The sequence below is a fragment of the Letharia columbiana genome (assembly GCF_014066305.1).
Source record: "Letharia columbiana isolate WasteWater2 chromosome Unknown Sc0000015_s0, whole genome shotgun sequence".
Classification (NCBI taxonomy): Eukaryota; Fungi; Ascomycota; class Lecanoromycetes; order Lecanorales; family Parmeliaceae; genus Letharia; species Letharia columbiana.
This window is the reverse complement of record NW_023501054.1, coordinates 314,387-338,804: the sequence shown is the minus strand read 5'-3', so window position 1 is coordinate 338,804 and position 24,418 is coordinate 314,387. Positions and strand designations below refer to the sequence as shown.

The 24,418-nt window shown below is 50.5% G+C and overlaps 12 protein-coding genes across 12 annotated transcripts; 8 read left to right on the top strand and 4 right to left on the bottom strand.

The window, feature by feature from the left end:
• Window positions 1-1,732: 1,732 nt before the first annotated feature.
• On the top strand, window positions 1,733-2,110 carry HO173_005470 (uncharacterized protein; the record flags this gene model as incomplete). Its single annotated transcript, XM_037307387.1, has 1 exon — window positions 1,733-2,110. One exon carries the CDS (start codon window positions 1,733-1,735, stop codon window positions 2,108-2,110), a length of 378 nt encoding a protein of 125 aa, XP_037165725.1.
• A 1,136-nt stretch (window positions 2,111-3,246) lies between these two features.
• Window positions 3,247-3,831, top strand: HO173_005469 (uncharacterized protein; the record flags this gene model as incomplete). Its single annotated transcript, XM_037307386.1, has 1 exon — window positions 3,247-3,831. The coding sequence occupies one exon, from the start codon at window positions 3,247-3,249 to the stop codon at window positions 3,829-3,831; it is 585 nt and encodes a 194-aa protein (XP_037165724.1).
• A 2,753-nt stretch (window positions 3,832-6,584) lies between these two features.
• HO173_005468 (uncharacterized protein) lies at window positions 6,585-7,655 on the top strand (the record flags this gene model as incomplete). Its single annotated transcript, XM_037307385.1, has 3 exons — window positions 6,585-6,995; window positions 7,093-7,387; window positions 7,444-7,655. 3 exons carry the CDS (start codon window positions 6,585-6,587, stop codon window positions 7,653-7,655), a joined length of 918 nt encoding a protein of 305 aa, XP_037165723.1.
• A 539-nt stretch (window positions 7,656-8,194) lies between these two features.
• On the bottom strand, window positions 8,195-9,370 carry HO173_005467 (uncharacterized protein; the record flags this gene model as incomplete). Its single annotated transcript, XM_037307384.1, has 2 exons — window positions 8,195-8,628; window positions 8,737-9,370. 2 exons carry the CDS (start codon window positions 9,368-9,370, stop codon window positions 8,195-8,197), a joined length of 1,068 nt encoding a protein of 355 aa, XP_037165722.1.
• Window positions 9,371-9,801: 431 nt separating this feature from the next.
• On the bottom strand, window positions 9,802-10,032 carry HO173_005466 (uncharacterized protein; the record flags this gene model as incomplete). The annotated part of the gene is made up of 1 exon (XM_037307383.1): window positions 9,802-10,032. One exon carries the CDS (start codon window positions 10,030-10,032, stop codon window positions 9,802-9,804), a length of 231 nt encoding a protein of 76 aa, XP_037165721.1.
• An 835-nt stretch (window positions 10,033-10,867) lies between these two features.
• On the bottom strand, window positions 10,868-12,186 carry HO173_005465 (uncharacterized protein; the record flags this gene model as incomplete). The annotated part of the gene is made up of 4 exons (XM_037307382.1): window positions 10,868-11,118; window positions 11,174-11,314; window positions 11,401-11,601; window positions 11,706-12,186. 4 exons carry the CDS (start codon window positions 12,184-12,186, stop codon window positions 10,868-10,870), a joined length of 1,074 nt encoding a protein of 357 aa, XP_037165720.1.
• Window positions 12,187-12,804: 618 nt separating this feature from the next.
• HO173_005464 (uncharacterized protein) lies at window positions 12,805-14,025 on the bottom strand (the record flags this gene model as incomplete). The annotated part of the gene is made up of 5 exons (XM_037307381.1): window positions 12,805-13,234; window positions 13,291-13,320; window positions 13,371-13,693; window positions 13,746-13,820; window positions 13,882-14,025. The coding sequence occupies 5 exons, from the start codon at window positions 14,023-14,025 to the stop codon at window positions 12,805-12,807; spliced, it is 1,002 nt and encodes a 333-aa protein (XP_037165719.1).
• A 1,912-nt stretch (window positions 14,026-15,937) lies between these two features.
• On the top strand, window positions 15,938-16,669 carry HO173_005463 (uncharacterized protein; the record flags this gene model as incomplete). Its single annotated transcript, XM_037307380.1, has 2 exons — window positions 15,938-16,220; window positions 16,284-16,669. The coding sequence occupies 2 exons, from the start codon at window positions 15,938-15,940 to the stop codon at window positions 16,667-16,669; spliced, it is 669 nt and encodes a 222-aa protein (XP_037165718.1).
• Window positions 16,670-17,288: 619 nt separating this feature from the next.
• On the top strand, window positions 17,289-17,706 carry HO173_005462 (uncharacterized protein; the record flags this gene model as incomplete). Its single annotated transcript, XM_037307379.1, has 2 exons — window positions 17,289-17,308; window positions 17,361-17,706. 2 exons carry the CDS (start codon window positions 17,289-17,291, stop codon window positions 17,704-17,706), a joined length of 366 nt encoding a protein of 121 aa, XP_037165717.1.
• A 40-nt stretch (window positions 17,707-17,746) lies between these two features.
• HO173_005461 (uncharacterized protein) lies at window positions 17,747-18,277 on the top strand (the record flags this gene model as incomplete). Its single annotated transcript, XM_037307378.1, has 1 exon — window positions 17,747-18,277. The coding sequence occupies one exon, from the start codon at window positions 17,747-17,749 to the stop codon at window positions 18,275-18,277; it is 531 nt and encodes a 176-aa protein (XP_037165716.1).
• Window positions 18,278-19,763: 1,486 nt separating this feature from the next.
• HO173_005460 (uncharacterized protein) lies at window positions 19,764-20,632 on the top strand (the record flags this gene model as incomplete). Its single annotated transcript, XM_037307377.1, has 2 exons — window positions 19,764-20,120; window positions 20,615-20,632. 2 exons carry the CDS (start codon window positions 19,764-19,766, stop codon window positions 20,630-20,632), a joined length of 375 nt encoding a protein of 124 aa, XP_037165715.1.
• Window positions 20,633-22,646: 2,014 nt separating this feature from the next.
• On the top strand, window positions 22,647-24,014 carry HO173_005459 (uncharacterized protein; the record flags this gene model as incomplete). Its single annotated transcript, XM_037307376.1, has 2 exons — window positions 22,647-23,332; window positions 23,390-24,014. 2 exons carry the CDS (start codon window positions 22,647-22,649, stop codon window positions 24,012-24,014), a joined length of 1,311 nt encoding a protein of 436 aa, XP_037165714.1.
• Window positions 24,015-24,418: the final 404 nt, after the last annotated feature.

Sequence of the window (24,418 nt, the reverse complement as noted above, 5' to 3'; positions counted from 1 at the left end):
CGGCTATCGCACCCGGAAACCGCCGGCGCCGCGGTTTTACCCGCTGATGCCGGCTATGTTGATAGCCTTATTTAGGGCACTTTGGGGCCGTCTCCGTAGAACTCCGGGACCGAATATTATGTTGGGAATTTCAAAGCCTCCATTGCAATTAGATATCATTATACTCTGCAATATACTTTAAAGCTTTTTCCTCGTTTCTCCGGGCCGAGCTTTAGCCTCTCTGTTCTATATACCCTCAGACACCCAGTATTCCATTATATATCGTCAAGTAAAAGAGAGAATAGTGATATTTGTTAAACCGAAGTCGAGAGCTCGCTTCGATTCCCGTAGGGATATAAGACCTAATCGAGGCCTATTCGCACGTCGATAGCTGGCTAAGAGATATACGACTATTACTTATTACTCGCTGACTCCGCTATTAAAGGGGTATTTTTCAAGCATATTAGATTTAGCTCTCTTATCTAGTCTCTTTCCTATAGAAAACCTCGATATAATTCTCATAAACGAGCCGACTCGTCTATGGCCGAAGTCGGATACTTATAATATTTAGGGAAGAGTTATCGATCAGCGAGGAGGGAGATATTATTCAATCGAGAGGGGTGGGGCTCGCCGTTATATCGATAATATCGAATTCTTCAAGGGGGACGCGTTAACCCTCGATCTGACGCGTCTTATTATCCGATTTTCGCTTATACGTAGTTAATTATTATCGTAATCGAAGAATTCGATCGTACACCTATATATAAATATACGCTCCCTTAAGATCTCTTAGCTTCTCTGACGTGCTAGACTATAAGTTTACGCCTATTATAGCTAACGAGTCGAGACCTAATCAACGCGTAGCAGCTATTAAATAGGTATAGAGCAGACTCCCGAAGGTATAGGAATCTTTGTCAGAGGGTTCGTAGCCGGCACCACGTACAGGTGGATCTCGTTGCCAGCCGGCGTAGAGAGTAATGGGGGCGAAAGAGGCTCTGCGTAATAGATTTACTTATCGGCTATCGCACCCGGAAACCGCCGGCGCCGCGGTTCCGCTGATGCCGCTATGTTATAGCCTTCTAGGGCACTTTGGGGCCGTCTAGGTAGCTCCGGGACCGAAATTTGGATCGGCGCGGACGGGCAATTAATTCTGCAGGGCAGCGGTACTAAAGCTCACTGGATACTGCATACTGCAACCCGCAATAGTGCAACACAAACAAGGCTGGCTCTATGAATAGAAGACACCTGTGTAATTTGATTGATATAGCCAAGTTTGAATGATGTTGATGGATAAGGGACGGATCATCCAAATTTGAAATTTGGCTCCGACTGGGCCTGCTTGACCCTCCATTGCTCAAATTACAGAACACATCCTCTGAGTCTGACTCACTCATGACTGAACACCAATATTGTCCCCTCCTTTATCTTCGCCCTTGTCTTCACAAGTCTTTCTAATGAGCTGTGTATTATGTTGAAGTCTGCGCCTCGTCGACTAGCCAACGTCCGCTTTCAGACAGTGGTAAATAAACTCCAGAGCCTCTGAGCCACATACTTTGATTTGCCCGCATTTCCCTTAACTACGTTCCACTATGAGAACACTTTTCACATCCTCGTTCACTCCCTTGGATTTGCTTTTGCGCTTTAGCTATGCTAATCTCCAGTTCAAAACCGCGTCGATGGTTTTTCTAGCTCGTCGAGGGGGGTATAGTCGCTATCTTCCAAACCATCTCTCATCATGTCTTAAACCAACGAAATGTCCTTGCTCGACGCACCTCCGTGGCTCGGCGCCTTGGCAAGTACGGCTATGACTACAATATATTGCCCCGTGGACTCGGAATGGTTAGACATCACCCCTGACGACGAGTGCGGACTCATGATCGCCAATATCGCCCTAGCCAAAATCCTTGAGCTTGCAGATCAACTTCCACCACCATGGCCTGAAGCTCGATACTTCCATCTCCCCGGGCTACTTCACCAACGACGCGAACAAGAACATTTATGGAATCCAACGCCCCGTCAAGCTGTTGACTGTAGGCAAGGCTTTGGCGAGGCAAATTGCGAGATCGACTATAACGCTACCGGCTCGCAGGAACTCAGAAATTCGAACGTCGACCAGTTTGCGTCCTGGTGAATTGGGAAAGACCACAGCAATGGCTCCTGCTCGTTCTAATAAACTTGCCGGGAAGTGAACCGTATTTGACTTGAATTTGTCGCACCGAGAAGCCCTAATAGTAGAAGCTCCTTGCAAACGGTGGAGATCCCCTTTTATCAACCGCGCTGAAACTTGACCTAAATCGGTAGGTTTTCGTGCGTTGGTCGCATCATGGATTAGAGCATCCTCTACGCTTTGTTGTTGCAGCTGGAGACTTTGTGATCAGCAGAGTGGCAGAGGAAGAGACGGTGATAGATAATGCGTTGGGGGATAGAGGCGTTGCTCCTGGTGATCACGATGTCAAGCTTACAAAATCCTCTTGTCTCGTATTACTACCGAGACCGCATTCTACGCAGCCCACCCCGTTTGTACTCAGTGTACCTCCAAATCAGAAGTTGTGTACCCGAAAAGGGCGAGACACATGGGCCCCTTCTGATAGCGTGTGTTCTTGTACTGCTAGAATGTGCATAAATTGCCAGATTCGGTTCCAATTTATTGAAGTCAGCGGGTATCCTCGAGTGCCTGTACGAGATGGTATCAGTGCAGATTGGGGAGTCATTTGTGGTAAGTACTTCGGAAAGACGCGGGAATCTTGGTAATTTCAGTAGACTGGGCTGTCGCTGCAAGTCAGGGCTACTTACAACTATATATCTCTTAAATGCAGAGCGTTCCGTTGATCGAAAATAGTGCCATCCTGGAGATTTCTTGCTGAGGCTTCGGTTTGCTTTTCGGTGGCACCCAGAGTCGGATCTGCTAATGTTCCATTGACAAAGACCCGCTGCAGCCTCTTTGACACGATATCGAAGGTTTCTTGAGGTTCAGATGGCCAGTCAATCGCGTGATTTGCCTTGACGTTTTCCGACCATAAACAACCGCAAGCATTGCACTGATTGAAGCGCCTACAACACGATTTGCGGCACCACCAGCACTACCCCGTCGGCAGAATCCAGAAAGAAGGCCTGCCAATGCTGATGATTGGCAACTGAACAATCTCGAAGCGCAAAACGCAAATCATGCGGTTTCGGGTATATATGTACCGCCGCACCTTTGTCCTGGTCTGGAAAATTCAGTCCACGCTCGTGTCGTTAGGTACCACTCCTTGAAGTATTTTCATCATGCGTGCAATTGTACTCTCTCTCGCGTACCTCTTCTACACCGCGCGCACGACATTCGCTGTTGCGTTTCCAAAGCAGTCGTCTGGCCTGTGGACCAACGCCCCCGAAGACGATACTCTGCCCGCCACAAGCGGCAACACAACGCTGAGGCTCGAGCCTAACCCATCCGCACCCCTCAACGTGTCCGCACTTACAATCACATGCCTTACCGAGCCCCCACCCCGCCAACCCATCACCTTGGCTGCTTACTACGAGGCCGTTCAGAAGATCCTCATCAGAGATGACGCCTTTTTCCCACGCCGTTTCGAATTAGGACCAGGCGGCAAAAATCTCCGATGGCAAGGAGGACAGTGCGTCATCGCTTTCTTCAACAATCAGCCGTTGAGGACGGATGCCATTCCTATCATCCTCGTTGCCCATGTTGCAGCTTTGATTGCGAACGAATGTATCACTGAAGCGAAGGGCTATCTTGGTGGGGTTGCGCAGATTGGTCCGAGTAGAGGAACTGTGGGTGTTTTTCATACTGTGCCATCCGGTAGTGAGGCCGATGAGAGATATGAAGCTCTCACCAGCGCGGTGGAATAGGTTCCGAGAGATTGTGAGTTCTTAGAGGATGTATCTATCGTCAGAATCTGGAGGGTAGCTTTGGATGTCGTAAGAGATTTTCATATAAAGAGAATGATACTGTACGGCAGTCACACTTCTCCTTCTCGCCAATTGATCGGGATAAAGATGCAGCGGAGGCCCAAGTGTTCCATCATAAGGTTCCAGGGCCAGTGTTAGTTTCGACTGCATTGCCTGTTCTTCTGTATATATTTCACGGTGGCTTGAAAAGATAATAGTGCTTTCACCGTTTACGAAGACAACGGTTGTGTAAGCTGGAGTCTTGCCCCATTTTTCTAAAGTGCAGAGGAGAGCCTACTTTTGTAAGGCTAAGGTCCTTAACAGTGGTATTCAAGTAGCTTTCTATCATTTTCATCGCTCCTCATGACCCTCTGTTATCCTATGAGATTGCAAGTGACTGTATTAAACATGAAGGATGGCTACGAAGCCTACCTTTATTATGCAGGAGTTTGCCAGCCCTACAACAAGGCTGGGAGAATACTCCAACACCGGTAGTATCCTACATTCTTCGGCCGTTGAGAGACCGCAAGGCCACGTTCTCATTCATGATGGCATGCGAGCCTTCCCCATGCAGCTTCGATGGAGTCCGAGCTGGACGTGGCTACCCAGCGATCGGAAAAGCGAAAGAGCGAGGGGAAAGCGAAACGAAAGAGCTGTCTGCAGTATGGAATTGGGATGGCACCTAGCACTAAAAAGATCGAAGGTTAAATACTTGGAATGCTCCTAGGAATGGAAATGTGTGGTAATAGTGTTAGACTCGGGAGAGGAATGACTGGTCCTAGATACACCAACACTGCTTCCGTCATTCCTGGCATTCTACGAGAGGATATCGAAGGGGAGAAGGCCGTCGTTGGGCGCCGAAGTTAGAGACAACGCGGCTCGATAGTAGTGAATAAGGAACACGCAGAATGGGAAAGCTGCAGGCTACCTTGATACATACTGGGCCATGACGTTAAAAAAGGGGCATCACCTTGACCGCTACATCCTCCTTCAGGCTGCCGACATGACTTCACGTCGTTGGAATATGCATGCGGCGACGGGTGGCGGAAGTCAGTTCCCGTGGCGGACCACCTCCCTCTCTCAAAACCCTCGAATCTCTCCGAGGTATCTCTCTCGGTTTGGAGCCTTCTCATAACAGTGTTTAGACCTTCCTTGCGTGCAATCTCCCATTCTCTCAATGACTTTGTTTTACGGCCGAGTTCGCACTTCAACATTCATCACTCTCATCGCCCTCTTCCTGAGATATCATCAACCTACTCATCCTGCTGATCCTCGAGAGATCATCGAGTATTCTACGGATCTGCTTGGTATCGTGAGTCATGCCTGGGCGGAGTATCAGCTACAGTCCGGACGCGGTCCCTTGTCATATCGGATACGCACAATTTCCAATCTGAAAATGACACCGCACGTCCTCTGCGGTTCCATCTACCTGTAACCAAGGTCGATGTCTTGCTCCAGTATGGCGGCCTACCACAGTGCGGTGGCTCACTCTCCAATAAGACGGCTCGGGAAATGCTCGGTACCGTCAATGCTGAGCTGAAATTTCCCTTTTTGGAAACCATGATCTGGACTTCGACAAGCGCTACTGGAACACTCACCTAGACGGAGATGAAAAACGAAAGGCCGGAAGATCACTTCCACGCGACTCAAACTATGGCAGGACTGCCAGCTGCGGAAGCTTGCATTACCTATCTGGAAGAGGGGACGCACACCCATACGTTAAAGAACAGAGCTATGTTCTGAGTCTACGCGTCTCTGTGCCCGCTAGCATTCTATGACTGGGCTTTTGCGTACGAACGCCTTAATGATTGATTCAACGAAGCCTATCAGGTAGCCGATGGTGTCAAATCGAATTCGAAGCCTATCATCCCATCTTTCCCAAACGGTGACAACACGATGACTCATGGGCCGCCGAAGGGTATTCTTGACGAGTATCCGAGAGGAAGCGTGGGATGTAAGGATCTACGCCAGGCCTTGGGCAGAGCGAGACTACGCATGCACTGTTTTGGACACATTCACGAAAGCAGTGGCGCGGAAGTGATGTGGATCGGGAGGCGCCGGGAGGGTGAATGATCTGACGAATCGACCAGAGGCCAAGGAATGCTTCGAGAGCAAGGACGATTGGCAACGCGTATCCTGAGTCGGTGAGGGTGTCCTTGGTTCATGGGCAGCAATCACTCATGACTAACGCTGCGGTTCGGGATGGAAAAAAGATCTTACGGATGCGCCGCGGCTCATGGATCTCGAATTGCCACCGGGGCTGCAATACTAAGCATAGGGATTTTATTGACATGTTTTATGCCTCTATCGACCTATAATTCGAAAGGGGGAGAGGCGCCGTCAGGGTCACGTGATGATAGGAAAACCCGGTGAAGGGAAAACTTTGGCAAGCATGAGCGTGTTCGGCAGGTATTCGGTGTCCATTCAGCACCTGATTGCTTTTTGTCTTGAAGTCATCAGGACAAGGATGCAGCTCGATGTCATTTTGCTTCACCGCCGCGGAAGGATGCGCCAATGATTTAGCGCACTCCCTCGGTGCCCACAGAAATGCCTCGGCCTTATGAGGGGTAGTCATCAGATTTCGGCGTTCGCTCTTTCGCTTGGCCGATTGATGATATATCACGCTTGAATACAAAAAGAGTAGTGTACTTTCACTTCATATCTCCAAGTTCACCATGTCGTAGCACTACTATTTTATCCTCTACTGTATCAAGATGAAGCCTCCGTTCCCTTCCCTTACCGAAGCCTACCACTCCACCAGCTACGATGCCATATCTCCTACGCGCCATGAGCTTTCTGTTGCCCACAAAACAATTGTCGTCACTGGCGGCGGCCGCGGTCTAGGACCCGAGATCGCCAGAGCCTATGCGGCCGCAGGAGCTTCACACGTTGTCCTGCTCGGTCGCACGCAGGCCACTCTGTCCCAAACAGCGGAAAAGATCGAGAAAGAGTTCTCTTCTGTCTCGGTGACCACCCATACCGCCGATGTCGCGGACGAAGCTGCCGTTGGGAAGGCAGCAGAGAAGGTCGGGAAGTGGGATGTGCTGATCCTGAACGCCGGGGTCCTTGCCGAGCCGCGTTCCGTCGCGGAGTCGGATCCTACGGACTGGTGGCGCGTTTTCGAGGTGCGACTTGGCTTCCCCCATGTTCTGGCGCCCTTTGAGCTACCCGCTACTCTCCTGCTATACAAACGATGGCTTACATTGATTCTATGGAACCTAGACCAACGTCAAAGGAGCAATGGTCACCACTCGTGCCTTCCTCCCCCTCCGAAACAACGATGCCTCTCTTATCGCCCTCAACGCCAACCTGATTACTGTACCAGAGTCCAGCCCATTCGCCATGGGCGCTTCCGCCTACAACTGCTCCAAGCTCGCCCAACTAAAGCTCCTCCAGTATGTCTCGGTCGAGAATCCGGACCTCTTCGTCGTCTCGGCCCATCCCGGTGCTGTAGACACAGACATGCTCCGATCCTCCGGTCTTGGTGATAAAATCGATCCGGCAATGTTCGACGACGGTAAGTCTTCTCCTGTCCGTGATGGATGCGACTTTTTCCGACTGAAGCCGTTGCAGTGAGTCTGTCGGCGCATTTTCTCTTGTGGCTGGCGAGCAAGGAGGCGAGGTTCCTGAAGGGGAAGTTTGTGTGCGCGAATTGGGATGTGGAGGAGCTGAAGGGGAAGGCTAGGCTGATTGAGACGACGTCTATTTTGGAGGCTAGTATACATGGTTTCCCTTATGGGAGTGCGATGGATGCTATGCTGGCTCAGACAGAGGGCGGGAAGTAAGAATGTGTTTAATGGGTCACCTAATTTATAAGTGGCCAACTCCACATGCAATTGACCGAGTGAGATCACATATAACACGTTGAAGATATATGGTACGTGTTACACTGTGTAAGCACTATCGCTCATCGTCTTTGATTGACTGCTCGATCTCCAAATATTCTCCCGTTTCCTCGCAGTAGGACGTCTTGGCAGAACATTGCTTTCTTTGCAACGCAACCATTTCTCATCGACAAGGGGCATGACCGGATGTTACACAGTAAGCTTTCAGATTTGCTGGTGTGTAGTTCGTTGCTCTTGAGGGTCAAGATGCAAACCATTCGGGGTTGGGCCAGCGTCTGTTTTCGAGGGGCGCTGAGGAGTCGGTTAGGCGAGGAAGATTCACGCTCGGAATTCCTCGATCTAGAAAACCACGATCGAAATCTAATAGATTTTGGTCAGTGACTGCAGTAGCTGAATGTGGAAAGATAAGATTACCCTGATAAAGGAGACCAAGTTGGCATCATATTAGGGTCATCAAGGAACCTGTGCCCTCATCGGGGTCACCTCGGCGGATCGACTGTGTTTCGAAACATAGATACATGCTGGCTTTTTATCGACTCCCCCGAAGACCATTCACCACGAGTCTTGCTGTTCATTAAAATGGCTAACCAGGCTCGTGACTTCCACATCCAGACCGTGTGACCATTGCGCACGAGCCATACCAACATGGCCATGCGAAGCAGCAATCCATGCTCCTGCTTTTCCCCCTTCTTTGCGTATGCTCCACTGACTGCTGCCGCTTCCTTGTACCATGCCATTGCTTTATAACCCGAGTTTGAGCATGCCCAGGAGCCACCTGTGACCAACAAGGCTACAACGGCCGTCACAAAGAAGACCCAAAGATTTTGTCCCTTTTGATTCAGTTGCTGAATATCCATACTGAATATGGAAGTCGCAAGATTGAGAGGCACGTATACAAAGGCGAGTATTGTGACTAAGACATTGTTAATACACTTCATCTTTTTAATACGTCTTCCTGTACTGACAGATTTTTACTACGAAATGTTAGCGTGAGTCTATAAAGGATTCATTCAAAACTTACCACTTTGGGATTCACGAATTTGAATATTTGATAATTCAATGGATCTCCGCGATTCCTCTAAGGACAGATCCCCAACTTGAAGTTGCATATAGTCTCGGACTTCGGCTTCCAAACGACGCGCTTCATCAATGAGACTTCTCCAATCTGCCTTGATACTCACGTACGAAGGCGCTTTGGACCAGTCCAAGTCGACTTCACAGGGCTGGTACCTGAGAATTTGGCTCACGTGGGCCTCACCTTCCTCCAAAGTCCGACGTAAGTCTAGATGCTGTATCTCTAGATCCTTGTCTAATTGCCCATGGGACCTGTCTGAGGTATCCCGGCCCTGGATTCTGTTCTTTGCGAGTTTATTGTATGTACCTTGAAGGTCATCGGATGCGTCTTGTACCCGGTAAGCCTCGGTAGAAAGCAGAGGCGACGTAGCCGCCAGCAGTAGGAAGGATGTGCTTGGAGTGGCAAGTTGACCTTGCGCCATGAAAATTTTCACACTTCTAGCATAGAGTTGCCCTCCTTCTGTCGCATCATCATCTTTAGTTCCCCTACTCTCTCCAAGAGCCTGGTCTATGAAATGGTGGTTTTCCTTGGTCAGCTCCAGTAAGGATGTTTTTGGCCGAAGAGTCTTTGTTAAAAGCATCCTTTCGAAATGCTACTAGCAGGACAAAGACCATTTTCGCTCTTTCAGGCATAAAATTTCGTGACAGAGTAGTGACGGTATCCTTTCCTACTACACTCTTGATTTGAGAAGTAAGTAAACCCCTTGCTGCGAGGGTGATAATCCTTAGTCCTCGCCAAGCGATCATAATCTGCTAGAAGATGGGGATCTAACTTCAATCCCAAGATCAAAGCTTCCGCCATTTCCTGGTTGAGCGGCCCAAATTCGAATGACCAAAGCACGAGTTGCACACGAACATTTGCTGGTGGTTCACGTAGAGCTTGAATGAGCTCAGTTCCTGAGTGACAGTGGCGACGAAGACTCAGGCTATTCCGGACGTTCCTCATGATTTGACAGGTCGTAGATGACGATCGGAGCCCGTCCTGCGTGAGGGGGCAACCCTTCCTGTGCGGTCACGAGATCTTTCGGCCACAACAGTTTCGGAATTGCTTTAGCCGGTCTTCGAAATCAGGGCGAACATTCTTGTAGAACTCCATATAATCCGCGCAGGAAGCAAAGCCAGTCTCAGCTTCGAGGTCCTTCCAGACCTGCGCATCTTTGTATGCTGGTGGCTCGCGAGCGGGCCCAGGCTCAGCCGTCTCAGTGTGGTCCGGGGTACGTGAATGCAGAGACTCCATCTCCATTTTCAAAGATTCGATTCTGTTGATGCGAGCTCAAGATAGCTATAGATACGAAGAAGATACTTTCAAGGCGCGAGAACTTGGATTTGATGAACAGAGCACGATGCTGAAAAGAACAGCTGGCTTTTGGAACACAAGGCTATGGTGGGGGACGACTATGCATGGTGACGCAAGTTTCTATGAAAAGATTACCCAGCCTTATCAGGTCATTTTGACTTACTATTCAGGAATATTGAAAAGAACAGGTGCTTCTTGACGCATGCCCATGATTGCTACCCGTACTAGCCCCAATATTGCACCGTTCGAATCCAGCTGGAGTATGCAACCCGTAGGTACACTTGATCGGAGTCCCGGGCGACCTCGTACGCTTCTTTGGCGGCACGTACCACCGCACTCTTCGGGCCCATGATTTGTTACCTATCAAATGCGTCGCTTGTGAATAGGATCCACTCTTGTGCTAGCCGCCTTCGTACACACACTCGTCCCTAGTGTCTTTCGGTGCGTTGAACCTTACAAGGCTCGCCCCCGAGGAGTATTCGCATATTTGAATGAGGGATGCAAAGACAAAGGCACTGTATTATACTTCGAAGCTGCTTAAGAGTTGGTACCAGCTGCCCGCAAACGATCTTTTGCAGATGTCTAATCTAACTCTCTTGAACAGATCTGCACCTGACAATATGATGAACAAAGGATTAATCTGGCACTGCTACCGAGAGAAGACGAGTACCTCCACATGACTATGCACACCTTTCGGTGACAGGAGTCCAGCCGGTTGACCGTTACCAATCAGCGGCCTACTTTAGTGGAAGATCGACCACAAATGGAGAGATCACCCCAATCAGTCTTCTGAACTATCTGAATTGACATCACCACGAACCACAACTGAGGAGCTACTGCCTTGCAAGATATCAGTTGAAACCTCAACAGAGGGACTAGGTGCCCATTCTGGCTCGTTCAATTCGAAGGAAGCGTTGGACGCCTCGAGACCCAACAAAGCAGCCGATGCAGAGACATTGGCAACGTTTGCAGCAGGCCGACTCAGATCTGGATTCTCGTCGGAGATCTGGATGAATATGTTCTTCCGAAGGCCTAAAACCTCTGCTCAGTTCCTTTCCTTCAGGGCGAACACTCACCGAGCACTTACCCAGACCGAAGGCTTTCCCACCCTTACCCTGAGCCCGAACGCACATGGAAGACAACGCAGCCATGGCTTCCCATATCTCATACCAAGTCGCACTCGTTGACTTTCCGTTACTCTCGACCGAAGCCTGGCACCTCGCGTCGACTGTTCAACAGGAAACGGCAAACGACATCAGTGCTTTTCTCACGCAAGCGAAGACCGGACGTAAGCAGCAGACGGATCTCACTCACTGGCTTTGAAAAAGTACGGCAGGTTGACCTCAACGCGCGGATCTCGGCTCTTGTCCCCAAACACCTTTCGATCTTTCGTCGCTGCCATGTCCGACACGATGACGAGGCAGGACACCCACGGCGGGCCTGGTGTGGCGGTTCTGTCGCAGCGGACGTTGGGTGCGTAGTCTGCGATGACCACGCTGAGGTGATTGTCGCCACCTAGTGAGGGAGCTCTTAATGAAAGTCCCAAAAACGCCCCTTCGAGATGTCTCGCAAGGGGGTAGAGGATGTCATGAAGACTCGTCAGATAAAAATAGACGTACCGATATCAGCAGCAATACCTCCAAGCCCCCTGGCAACCACGCACGTCTGAAACAGCGTATAAGCCGCCTGAACCATCTGCGTCGAACTTGCGTGGCCGGTCGCCGCCGCTATCAGCAGCAGCGGCTGCACGAAGCAACGCCCGTCGTCGCTCAAGATGCGCCACGGCAGCGGCACGTCGTTCGGTCGGCCGGTGTGCCGTTCCGCGAATGTGGACTGCGCGTCCGATTTGCCGATGTGGTGGAATACGTTGCGGCAGCTGCCGGGGCTGAGGTTGCGGCCGTAGCGCGTGCCGTCGCATTGGATGCGGAGGACGTTGGAGGTGGTGTTGCTGGGTGGGTGGGTGATGTTGCTGGGGAGGAGTGGGGGAGAGAGTGTTTGTGGGAGTGGCGGGGCATTGTTGAAAGGGGTTGAGGGTGGGGAGAGAATGGCGGCGGAGAGGAGGGAGAGGAGGGAAATGCCTACTACTTTGGCTTCAAACATGACGCCTACGAAGTTGACAACAGAGTACTGATGTCAAAGTCGGTACGCGCGTTGCAAGAATATGTTAAGAGCCCACGCTTCGCTTGTACGGCTGTCTTTCTGATCTAAGCGCGATATTGTGGATCAGCGGGATTTGTTTTGATAGGCAGTAGTTGAGGCGCTTGGAGTATTGCAGTCCCTGCAGGCTGGGAACATCAAGTTCTGATAAGGTGTTGAAAATGACTGCTATATGCGCTGGGTGATACATACATATATGTACCGGAGGAATACCCTCGTAACCTCCATTCCAAGAACGTCAAACGCCGAACAATGCACTGTTATACAGAATGGATCGTAGCGCTGGACTCCACCAAAAGACTCAATCAATGCAAGACTAAAGGGTTCTCTATTGGCACAAGTGGGTATCTAAGACGCTTTACCGGGCTGAGGACTTGCTGATGATGGGTGCTGGCTAGGTCGACTGGTTCTGAAAGGCGCAGATGAATGCCTTTTCAAGCAGGGAGTAAGGCTTCAGCTTGAGAGCTGTTTGACGTGGATGCCAGGAAAAAGAAGGGTGCGGCGTTATGCTATTCGTATTGTGACCTCGTAATTCTTGCGGAGGTATGTCGAGATTGTTGCTCAAGCCCCTACATCATTTGGCGCACAGGCCGGACCAGCAGGGTTCCCACTTGGTCCATTATCCTCATTGTACGGCGACTCACCCGCCATACAGGTGATGTTTGAGTAACTCTCAATCGGCTGAGTCATATCGTAGTTCGTATGCGCGATCTTGTAATCGTTGTAAATCGTGGCATTGTTGCTCACGCCTTCGATCAGGTAAACTGATTCCTGGCGACACCAACCAATGGGCCAGTGAGCACAGCAGCTTGCGGCCACGAATATAGTTTCTCCTAAGGGAGTCCCGTGGGCATCGGTCATGGGCACCGTTTGGCACCAGTCGCCGGTGGTTTTGATGTTGGTGCAGCCGGCTGTGACATCTGCGCCGCCGGTCGTCACTTCGCCGGATGAGGAAGTGGTCCAGTCGCCGACGGTGATACTGCCGCACGAGCTGCATGTTCGTCAGTAGATGACAACGGTACTGGGAGTAAGGAGTAGGGCACTTACGTAACGTAATATGGGATGAAAGTCCAGTATCTAGTCGGCTGTCAGCCACCAAAAGTATAGAGACTATGGTTTCTACTCACCCGCACTTCTGCTGGCTCAAAGGTGGTCTCTCAGAGTCAACTGCAATCGCTTCAGCGTACGAGGTGGCATACGTCCACGTAGCGCCGGCATTGAACGTTGCTGTCAGATCTCCCAGAGATGGTCCCGAGCTTTCTCCTCGTCCTTCCAGACCTCTCTTCGTTCCCAGAGTGACGCCAACGTTGAAACTGACCGAGTTTGTGACCGTCGAAGTCGAAGTGCTTGTGATCGAGCAGACTGGATCGTCGTTCTGGCAGAAAGTGCGGTTGAACGGTGTTTCGACACCGTAGCTCCACTGGACACTGACTTGGCAGTATGCTCTGCACTGGAACGAATGTTGGCTGGGAATTTATCAAAGAGCTTAGGAACTGACTTACAGAATTATCGTATGTTAGCGGACCACAGTCTCCTTGTGCGTCTATTGTATACTTGGGGGTACATGTTGTCGATTTCTGTCCTTTCCATCAGCAAAATTGTTTGTGGATTAGACTACGCTTGCTGGGTCTGCCATACCGTGTTTGGAGCTGAGTTTTCTGGATCCAGGCATGCGTTGATGCCTGGCTCACCCCCAGTAGTTCCGCTCTGTCTTTTCGTAAGAAGTGGATTCGCTGCTTGGGCTGCTAGTGCATAACCGAGGAATAGAAGGAGTCGATGCATGACTGGACAGCGAGGGACGTATGTGGTAAATGGCTACGAGCCTAGAGAAGTATCTCGATGTGCGGTTGATGTTATGCTTGGATGGATGAGTGGTTAATGATTGGAGCTTCTGAGAAAAGATAATTTTTCAATCGATGTGTGTGGCGGTCGACCGACTTTATACACATTGTCTTCTTGCACCGAAATGGGTGAAGTTGTTGCAACATCGTGTTTACTCCAATGCTGTTCAAGGCTGAGCAGATTGAAATTCTACCCCCAAGGTGATACTAGATAGTGTTTCAAAAATTTGCAACACATTGTAGCTGCGGGAGGAAGAGGCTGGTGGGTTGTTGGGGGCCGCGGAGGCTAGCCTGTGTTTGCACGGACCCCATCCGATCTAAGGCTTTGCGATTCAGCGACTACCTGATCGACAAGTGGAAGGCGTATCTGTCTCTGGTATGATCGATAGTTGCACGGGTCCAATGCAGACAAAGGAGACTCAGATTAACATTTATCATGACATCTTACCAGAACAAAGGACAGGTAGATTGATCTGTGCAGGAAGCACAATTCCTACTGTGATCCTACCGCTCAACATATGGTAACTTGATTGACCCTCGAAGACCCGGTGGCTGGGATTTTTAGATCTCGAGCGGATGGCTGCATAGCCGCTCCTACGGATCGTACGATGACAGTCTCGGTGGTTCGACCAATGGGATGATTTCTCTGCTTCTCACTATTGCAACACCAACGAAGGAACGAAATGTTCATTCACGGAGTGTCAGACAAATGACGGCAAAAGCACCGAAGGATTCGAGAACATGCGAAGACAAAATTACAAAACTGTAATGAAGGCTGATTTGAGCCATAATCTCAAGTGCAAAGCTTCGAAACGTGTGGTACCGGGGCCGCAAATTCTGCAAACTTGACTACCACGACATCGAGGGTAGAGAGTAGTAGTGGGAGCGTATTCTTATCTTCTTGACTCCCAATGAGACCTCTCCTTGTATCCTTGTTCATTCTACTCTAAGAATTCGTCAGATTGGATTATGCTCTGCTTTTTCGACAGACAACAAACGCAGCATCTACCCTACCACCCCCGGAAAATAGCTTGCGTGCTTTCTCCCCTGGAGGCTGCCCTGTTGCGCATATAAGGGAAGAGCATCACGATGGGCTCGTACGCAAGCAAAGGGAGACCCGGCGAAGAAGGATCTTAGATTGGTCGAGAAAGTTGTGCATCGCCCAAATTCATCACCTTATTGAGACAAGGTCTCACCATTGTGCGAGGTCAGAAGGGCAATCAAAGCAAGATTTCGACAACGCGTTGGATGTTCGAAGAGATCTTGGAGATATGGGACAGGCATCTAAATTTAGCGGCGCGCTTGGTCAAGTAGCGGCTGCTGTGAAACTAGTCCACAAGCGGTAAGCGCACTCAGCCTTCCAAACAATGGGCCCACCATGAGAATCCTTCGCACTCTGAAACGTTTCACTGCGCTGAGTACCACAACGCCCACAACGTTGTATGAGCGAGGGAAGAGATCTCGGCCCTTTGCAACCAATAATGGGCTCGTGTATCCTGCGGGGACGAACCAGACAGGCTTCTAAGCTTTGCCATTCTCATCCCGGAGCATCAACTCTCCGAATCCTGTGACGGCGACATAGCCTACTCTCTCGACCAACAATTGAGGCGATACAAAGACTAGTTTGTCTTCTGGTGCAACGGGTCGCTGTTGGGGCGGCCCTAGCTAGCGTGACCTCGAACCGTCTGATATGTCTTCAAAAGGATTCCACACATGGAATCCTGTCATCTCTGTCTCCCTTCTCAGTGCTGCAATTCCTGACTTTCCTGACCCTAATAGTAGCAACGTCTACATTTCCTCTTATACAATAGCTAAACCATTCCAGAGGCAGTGAGACTCTACAACCAGCTACCATGCCTTCTCCCCGGAAACCATCCGCCACAGCGATCCTCTTCCTCCTCCTCCACAGTGCGAGCTTCGCATCCTCACAAACCACCGTATCACCCAACTATGCCTCCGAGAGCCCCTCTATCTATCAGGAATACAACTTTACTTATCCCACCTACGCAACCGACCAAACCATCCTCACATCCTACAAGGACAGCATCGACGTCTCCTGGACCTCAATTGCTCCCCACCACCCGCCAAGTCTCTCAATTGAGTGCTGGATCCGAAATGCTACAACCAGCCCCATATGTATGTATTCACTTGTTACCTTCCGCCTCTCTGAACCCTCGCTAATAGGGCTACCAATGGCAGACGCCAGCCGCCGACCAGACTACGGATCCAACCTCACTACCTTCGCTCTAGCCAACGAATCTAGTTACCTCCTTGAACTTGCGACTTTCCAGGAATACAGCCCTTGCCAGCTCATCCTTCAAGATTTCGACATTTTCAATGCCTCGAACGGTTCGAGCTTTACAAAGAACAACAATAATCCGGTGTTCAGCAATATATTCGCTATCAGCGTGCAGAATCATTCAGCTGGCGTAACTTGGAGCGCGAAGAGTCCGGCGCCGGAACAGACGGGTACAGATGGTATAGGAGGAGGTACATCGAAGAGTGTGGCTGGAAACATTCGTGCAGGAGTATCTATGGCATACGCAGGCTTGGTAGGGGCAATAGTGGTTACATTGATGTTATGAGCGAAAGTGCTCGTAGCAAAGGGTGGGGAAAGACACTTGCGCAAGTCCAGATATCTGCCGCGGACTGCATGAGAGACTGAGCAAGGTGTTCGAATGCCCTGCGATAAAGTCCATTCCTAAAAATCCAGAAGACCTGAATTTTGTATTATTCGCCTCTAAGCTCAGTCCACAACGGCTTGTCCTTGTTGCTGAGACCCTTTGAAGGACCTCATTCGGAAAGCGAGTACTGATTGCCAGGAGGCTTCTCTTCAGCTGTTCTAGGGTCAACCTTGACAACGATTCCATTTTCCTGCACCCTAGTCAGTGCGGCTCCAAAGGGGACTGCTCCAGCTACTTCTTCTCTTGGATGCGCGCAGCTCGAAAGTCGCCCATCACCACACACTGGGAGTGGGCTTCGTCATTGGGGTGCTGCAAGATGCCGGAAAGAGAACACGCCGATGCAGGGCACCCCACCTCGCCTACCCTCTATCTCACCGCTGCTTCTCCCTCTGCACAATCACCAACCCTGCAGTCTTGTCCAAGGTTGTCGATCCTCAAATACTGACTTGTGACCAAGCATCTTGGTTGCGTTTTTTGTCCGACCACTTCGTCGAACTTCAATATACTCTTGACACTCAAGATGGCAGCCCAGAGCAGAAGGTACGCCGTTTCCACCCTTTGGCCTAAAACGTTCCCTGACTCGTCTCAGCAGTGTCTACGCCTCAGCCCCCTTCAAGTTCATCGTCGAAGGCGAGCCCCTCTACATCCACTCTGATCTCGTCTCTCTCCACTCTAAGCCTCTGGACCGTATGATTCATGCTCCGGTGGCAGAAGCTCAAAAGGGTTTCGCCACTCTAGAGGATGTTGATGAGGGTACCTTTGTTCGATTCATCGAATGGGCTCACAAAGGGTATTACACCGCCGCCGAGTTCACGACTGATGAGGTTCCGTCACCACGCACATCTGGGAATCAGAATCACGATGAAGTTGTCCCTACAACCCAGGAGGCTGACTTTCCAGGAGAGACGCTCAGACTTTGCATCCGAGGAGAACTTTGACTTTGCACCGGTCACCGAAGAGGAACCGGAGCCGGAACCGATGTCCTGGGAGGCTCCATTGGCGTCATCCTACAAGAAAGGAAAGAAGTTGAAAAAAGTAATCCATTTTGACCGGTTAGATCAGAAAGGGGGGCTCAAAGAGTCCTTTATCAGCCGCAGATACACCGTCCGCCAAAGTGCTGTTGAAATTCCTCCTCCTCGCCCCAACCACCATCCAGAGGAGGATTATACAGATGTGTTCCTCTCACACGCGCAGCTTTACGTCTTCGCTGATGAGTACGATATCCAACAGCTCAGAGTCTTAGCCTTGGAGGAGCTTCATGCAACACTAGCCATCCATACTCTGTACCCCGAGCGTACTGGAGACATCATTGCGCTTCTGCGATATGTCTACGCCAACACCCGCAAACTGAGAGAGGGCGTGGAGGACGTCCGGAACTTGGTGACGCAGTATGTGGGCTACGAGATGGGTATGCTGATTAAGGATCCCGCATTTGGAGACCTCATAATCAAGGATGGAGGAGACCTTTTGGGCGATATCTTGAGAATGGTTGGCCAGAGAACCTCATGAAGTGATTTATAGAGTAGGTCAGTCCGCCTTGTTGCCCTAGAACGATCGTTTTCTCCATGAAGGTAGCATCCGCTCTCGACTTTTCATGTTCCATTTGTTAGAGCTCCGGATGCGCAAAGCTGATTAAGTGGCTGTTCGGTCCGCAGGTCAGCCAATGCAACGAAACGAGCTACATAAGGGGGAGAATCTTACAACCACCTGACCTGAGCCTCACGATTTGGATGCGATACGACTGTCCCATTTTGAGATTCGCGCCTTTCAAGCCACCGTCAGACGACCTTTTCAGTTTGCTTTCGGTCCGCCCTGCTTAATGAGTTCGCTCAAATTCACTCCTTCACCAAGAAGCATTATGTATGACGGAGGGACCTTTGCAAAGCCAGTTCGGTGACTGCTACCGCATGATCTTCATACCGCGGACGCATATGTTTCCTGTTGATGTCGATGTCATCAATCTCGAATCCGTAATAAGATCACCAACACTCCTTGATTGGAACCTGTATTGCCTCGTAAATTTTCTCGAAACAGTGGCACATTGCCCGAATCAGATCCCACTTACTGCTGACTAGTACTGCTACTTCCTGGTTGGGGACAGGGAAACTCCATTCATTACAACTTGAGTGGCAAGCCTTAAACAAGCGTCGCGCATCTCTCCAATCAGACCCCGCGGTTGTTTGACATACACTCCGGCTACCTATCTCCGGCCCCGAGATTATATTCTCCTCTCTTCGAGTCGGAAGGTTTCACAGAAGCGTGACGCACATCCCGGACTCCATTTCAGAGTACCATTGGGTGAGGCTCCCGCGCGGCTCTGCCACCCATCTCCGTGTTACATGCATGTATTTCGCCATCAGAGTCATAGGATAACCTGGCGCTGTACTGTTGAAACAGATCCAGGAACCTACTTTTACAGCCTGATGCCCCATGTTCCATGTTGAGGTCTGATGACTTCCTTTCTGCACACTATGGATCCTGTCTTCTCACTTCGCCATCAAGCTCTGCACTTTTTGGTGACGCAATTCCGTCGGAGCCATACAATATTGAAGGACTGTACAATGGCAACATATTCCCATTCATTGTTTCATAATCGCTTGATGCTTCCATTTTCTTTGTTGAGGCCCAATGACTTGCTTTCAGTGCTCTCTTTGCGCTGCCTGTGTCTTCGCCTTCAGGGTTGCGCTTCTTATTGTCTCATTTTTGTACTTCTGTACCTGAACAAAGCCAGAACATAGGATCAGTATCATCATTGTTTATGTATCACCCTGAAAGCCTCCCTTCCCCTTCGCCATCTTAGCATTCCCATACATCACCATATATACTTCCTTCGTGTTTCGCCATCAGGACCTTTTCCTACATAAAGAACTCTCACACCCCAGAATAAAATTCCAAACAGACAGCATCATCAACGCAATACGAATATCTAACCAAGAAACCATTCACACTCCAAACCACACTCCAGACCCCATCGACCCACCCCCGTTCCCCAAAAATGAAAGCCCGCACCCTCGCCCTCTCCGCCCTCACCATCTCCATCCCCCTCGCCACCGCCTACTCCGGCGACCTAACCTTCTACACCCCCGCCGCCGTCGCCCAATTCTCCTCGTGCAACATCGCCGCCGCCCCCGGCGAGAACATCGTCGCCATCTCCCACCTCCAGATGAACAACGCCGCCAACCCCAACGCCAACCCCCTCTGCGGCACCACCATCACCATCTACAACCCGGACGCCCACATCGCGGTCGAGAACGTCAAGATTGTGGACACGTGCATGGGGTGCGCGGACGGGAGCATCGACGTCAATGTGGAGCTGTTCCAGGCGCTGGGGTACGCGCCCGCGCTGGGGAGGGTGAGTGGCGTGGATTGGGGGGTAGTGCTGTGGGGGGAAGAAGAGGGGGGGTGGGGTTGGAGGCGTTGACGGTTGGGTCCGTGGAGAGGCGTGGGTTGCGTCATCCGCATGGGGTGGCTGGGGGGCTTAGTTTGGGCGCTCCGTACTGGATGGGTTCGCTGGGGTGCGTGTGTTCGGTCTTTTCCGGTGGCTTACGGGGCTGGTCCCTTCCGATTTCGTGAGAGCATGCTGGCTTGCTCGATGGTTCACTCTTTTCGGTTCTGGTGCGCGGTCTGGGCACGTTGGCATGCTTCTTCACGCTCTTTCGATTTGTTACTTGTGTGGTTCTTTGACGTCACGGGGCCCGTTGGCAGGTCTTTTTGCACTCCTTTGGCTTGTGGGTACTCTCGGTGGGTCCTTGCACTTGATGGGCGCGTTGGCACGCTCGCTTCCACTCTCTTGGTCTTTCTTTTCTATTCGACTACATCTTCTGTTCAATCTAGATACATTAACAGTGTTCGACACTACGTTGACTACTGTTAAGCTATTTCTACGTTTATTTTCTCGATGTAAATTTGATATATTCATACATCTATTATCTCTTCCCCTAACACTTGACTCTTTTACTTTTACCTTTTCTGAATTTATATATACTATTGAGTATATTTGAGTATGGAAATTAGGATAAGTCTTGTTGGCAAGCCAAGCCCGCTATATCTCCTGCCTTTATTTGGTATGTATAAGCAATATAAATCATATCTAACAAGATCGCTGCGTAAGTCCCATTGCGCGATGTTCGATCTTCGCTCTAGATATTAGACTTCCTACCACAGCCGTCAACTTCCTGACCTCTTACGTCTCATGAACGCAGTTTTCATTATGAGAATGCTGGCCTTGGAAGATTCAAGGGCATCATAACGGAAGAGATCACTAGCAGGACGAATACCTATCCCGAAGTGCAGCTTGGCATTTCGCCTTACCAACCACATTGGAAAATGGAGCGCCACTTCGCGATCTGGGGCCTCTTCCTCGCCGTCACCGACATGGTCAAAATAGACACACACACCTATGGCACATATGGGATGTGAATAAGTGATTGGGCTGTCTCAACGCCGAGGACAGTAGCCGAACAGAGGCCTGAACAAGCGTATTCTCGTACCCCAGCGCCACCAGCGCCAAGAACCTCCCATGCCTATGGCATAGACCTCAAGGGAGATAATAGCTATACACCGGCGTGGGTGGGTGGGAAAGAATGCAATCGTTCTGAAAGAGATAAAACCGGATGAAGAGCCACTTGATGGTATCTGAAACAGCAGCTACATCATGAAACCCCTTAACCCTCAGTCCCACTGTGGCGAACAGCGCTAGGAGCAGCCGTAGGCGGCCGTGATTCTGTTCCTGAGGACCCTACAGTTACTTGCGGGGAGGGTGTATGTAGGTTGAACATGGGGATCTCTACTGGGCCATTGGGCCCAAAGCCTGGGCTCAGGCCTGTTACAATTCGGAAGCAACTCTAGGCGCATTACGGAGTGTTGTTCAGGTAACCCTCCAGGCCCTGAGAACTTCACGTCCAGGACTTTTGGTGCCGACCTCCGTAGGCCCTTCACGCCTCTAAGATGTTTCAACGCTGGCCTACTGTTGGAAATCATGCTGCAGCACCATAGTGTGTTGTAGCTACCCCTCACGGTGGCAATGACAATATGGCACTAGCGTGGCTTCACATGGTATATAAGTAACCTACATACCACTCCATAGCTAATCAATCCTTCAACCTCCCATCAATTTCGACACCTACTCTCGTCGATTTCACGAATCTCGTCTAACCATGATCAAGTCAATCAGTGACTGTGCCATGCACTTAGCTCGTCCCTCACCAATACGACTTTGAGGGAACGGCACGGCCCCGTTGTGTTGATCCTCAAAATCCCGGTTTGAAAAGGAGTCAGAATGCAGAAACCATTCGACTGGGGCCCATAAGAATAGATTGGCCATATTTAGGTGGGCTGCCAATTAATCTCCGGCAACTAATCCCTTTGTTCCATGCGCAAGATTTTCATTCTATGCATCCCGTCTTCACAGCCTTCCATTAACAGCGTTAGTTTCAAGAAAGGTGAAGGTCTTTTAGTGTGCAAGACTTGGTCAATCAAAGATCCCTTGCAACCCCGCAACCCCGCAGATTCTCATGGCGGAGACGACGACTCTATGGATCCAACATTGAAACAAGCTATGTCAAACAAGGCTCGTACGGCCGAATGGAGGTCCCGTGTAAGGTGGAAGCACTGACCCTCTTTCTCGCTGTTTGTCACACATGACAGCAAACTGAACCAATGGGATGATTTCAATGATAAATCCATGGGGCTCTGGTATGAAATGCCCTGGCTCCAAATATATGGTCCGTGCCGTTAGTCGGAGCCCCTCGTGGTCTTCTCTTAGACCGACTGCAGCTTCCTCCATGCATATTTCCCTTTCTCTCCGCCATACAATTTGCAAATCCCAATTATACTTCGCTGCAGTCTCGCTCGACGCTTCTCTTCACCAACAAAAAAGATGTCATCACCAACAGTGCATGGTCCCCCTCCAAAACTGTCACCTTCTTTCCTGGCGCAGAGCCGTGTGCCAGCCATATACGCAGCAGTGGTCACCGTCTCCATGCTCTGTACTGTTGCTGTCGCCCTCCGCTTCTTATGCAGGCGACTGGTCAAGGCGGTTCTGTGGTGGGATGACTGGACAATTTTGGCCGCTCTCCTTGTCGAATGGGGCCTTTCAGCGGTCGTACTCCACCAAACGGCCGATCTCAATTTCGGTAGACATATCGAGCTGATAAAGCCATGGCAGCTGGTGTCTTTTGCAAAGACACTTTTGGCGACCCAGGTACTGTACTATTGTGCACAAACACTGACAAAGATCTCGCTACTGCTGCTCTATCATCGACTCTTCAGTGTCAACAAGCCGTTCCGAATCGCTCTATTTGCTGCTGGCGCCCTGGTCATGATATGGTGGACGGCTTCGTTCTGGGATACCATATTTCAATGCGTACCTGTGCAGGCATCCTGGGATAAGAGCATTAAAAATGCAAGGTGCCAGCGTATCAGAGACGCAGCGCTAGGCACAGGGATCAGCAATCTCATACTGGACCTTGTGTTTCTTCTGCTCCCCGTTCCTATGGTTTGGCGACTGCACGTTAGCAGGAGAGTCAAGGTGTCCCTGACAGGCATTTTTCTTCTCGGCGCTTTGTACGTTGACCCCCACTACCGTCCGTGTATCGCACACAGCCTCGCTGATAACGACAGTGTCTGCGCAACTTCAGTCATCCGCATCCATCAGGTCCTCGCGACGAATTGGAGCCTCACAGACCTGACCTACGACAGTTTCGGCATCAACGTCTGGAGTACAGTTGAATCCTGCTGTGCGATTATCGGAGCGTGCCTGCCGACTATGCGTCCTTTGATCACCCGCAGCGTGGCCGTCGTCACAAGCCATACTAAGTCTTCGGCCTCGAAAACAAAGACATCTTCCGGCAGTGGTGGGGCAGTCAGCAGTCCACGCTCGCCTTTCTGGAATCTACCTGGTCTATGTGCTCTATATCAAAGCCTGAATGGACGGGTGGAGGAGAATGACGTCGAGAAAGGCGGCCGGAATGCGTATCCATTGAAGCCACTGCAAGCCTTTGCAAACACCACAGATCCTTATCCAAAAAGGATCTCTTCCTTGAACGGTGGGTGGGATCGCTCACCGCATCCTGTGGTGAAGTCGGAGAGATTCCAGTTGGAGAGGCAAATTGCGCCTTTGCCACTCACTCCCGAACCTATCTATTTGTCATCACCCTCTGCCCTTGAGCGAATACGGCGGGCGACTTCCAAAACAGCGCCTCTAGTGCCTCTTTCTACTCCAAAGGATATGGGTCAGCGATATTGATATTTCACACGGCATAGCGATGATGGGGCTATGGATGAGAAGCCAATAAATGACACTAAGTAGACCAAAATCGAACTGTTGTAATACTTGCGTAATTTGACGCTCCTTCTCCAGGACCCTCATGCGTACTCAAAGATGAAAGTGACTAAGACCCAAGCAGCCGAACCCTCAACAGTTCTAAAAAAAAGCTGCGTTCCACTCAAACAGGCTTCACCTGTCACATCATACAGGCATTCACTCACCACAAAGCACGAGTGGCACCGATGGAACCATACTACCCGCACCCGTCTCCCAATCCGCAACGAATAAACATCTTCTCTTAGAAACTCCCAACCATCGAAAACGACCTCCCATGTACCCACCAACCCAACAGATTCCTTCGCTCCTAGTGCTCCTCCCAGCAG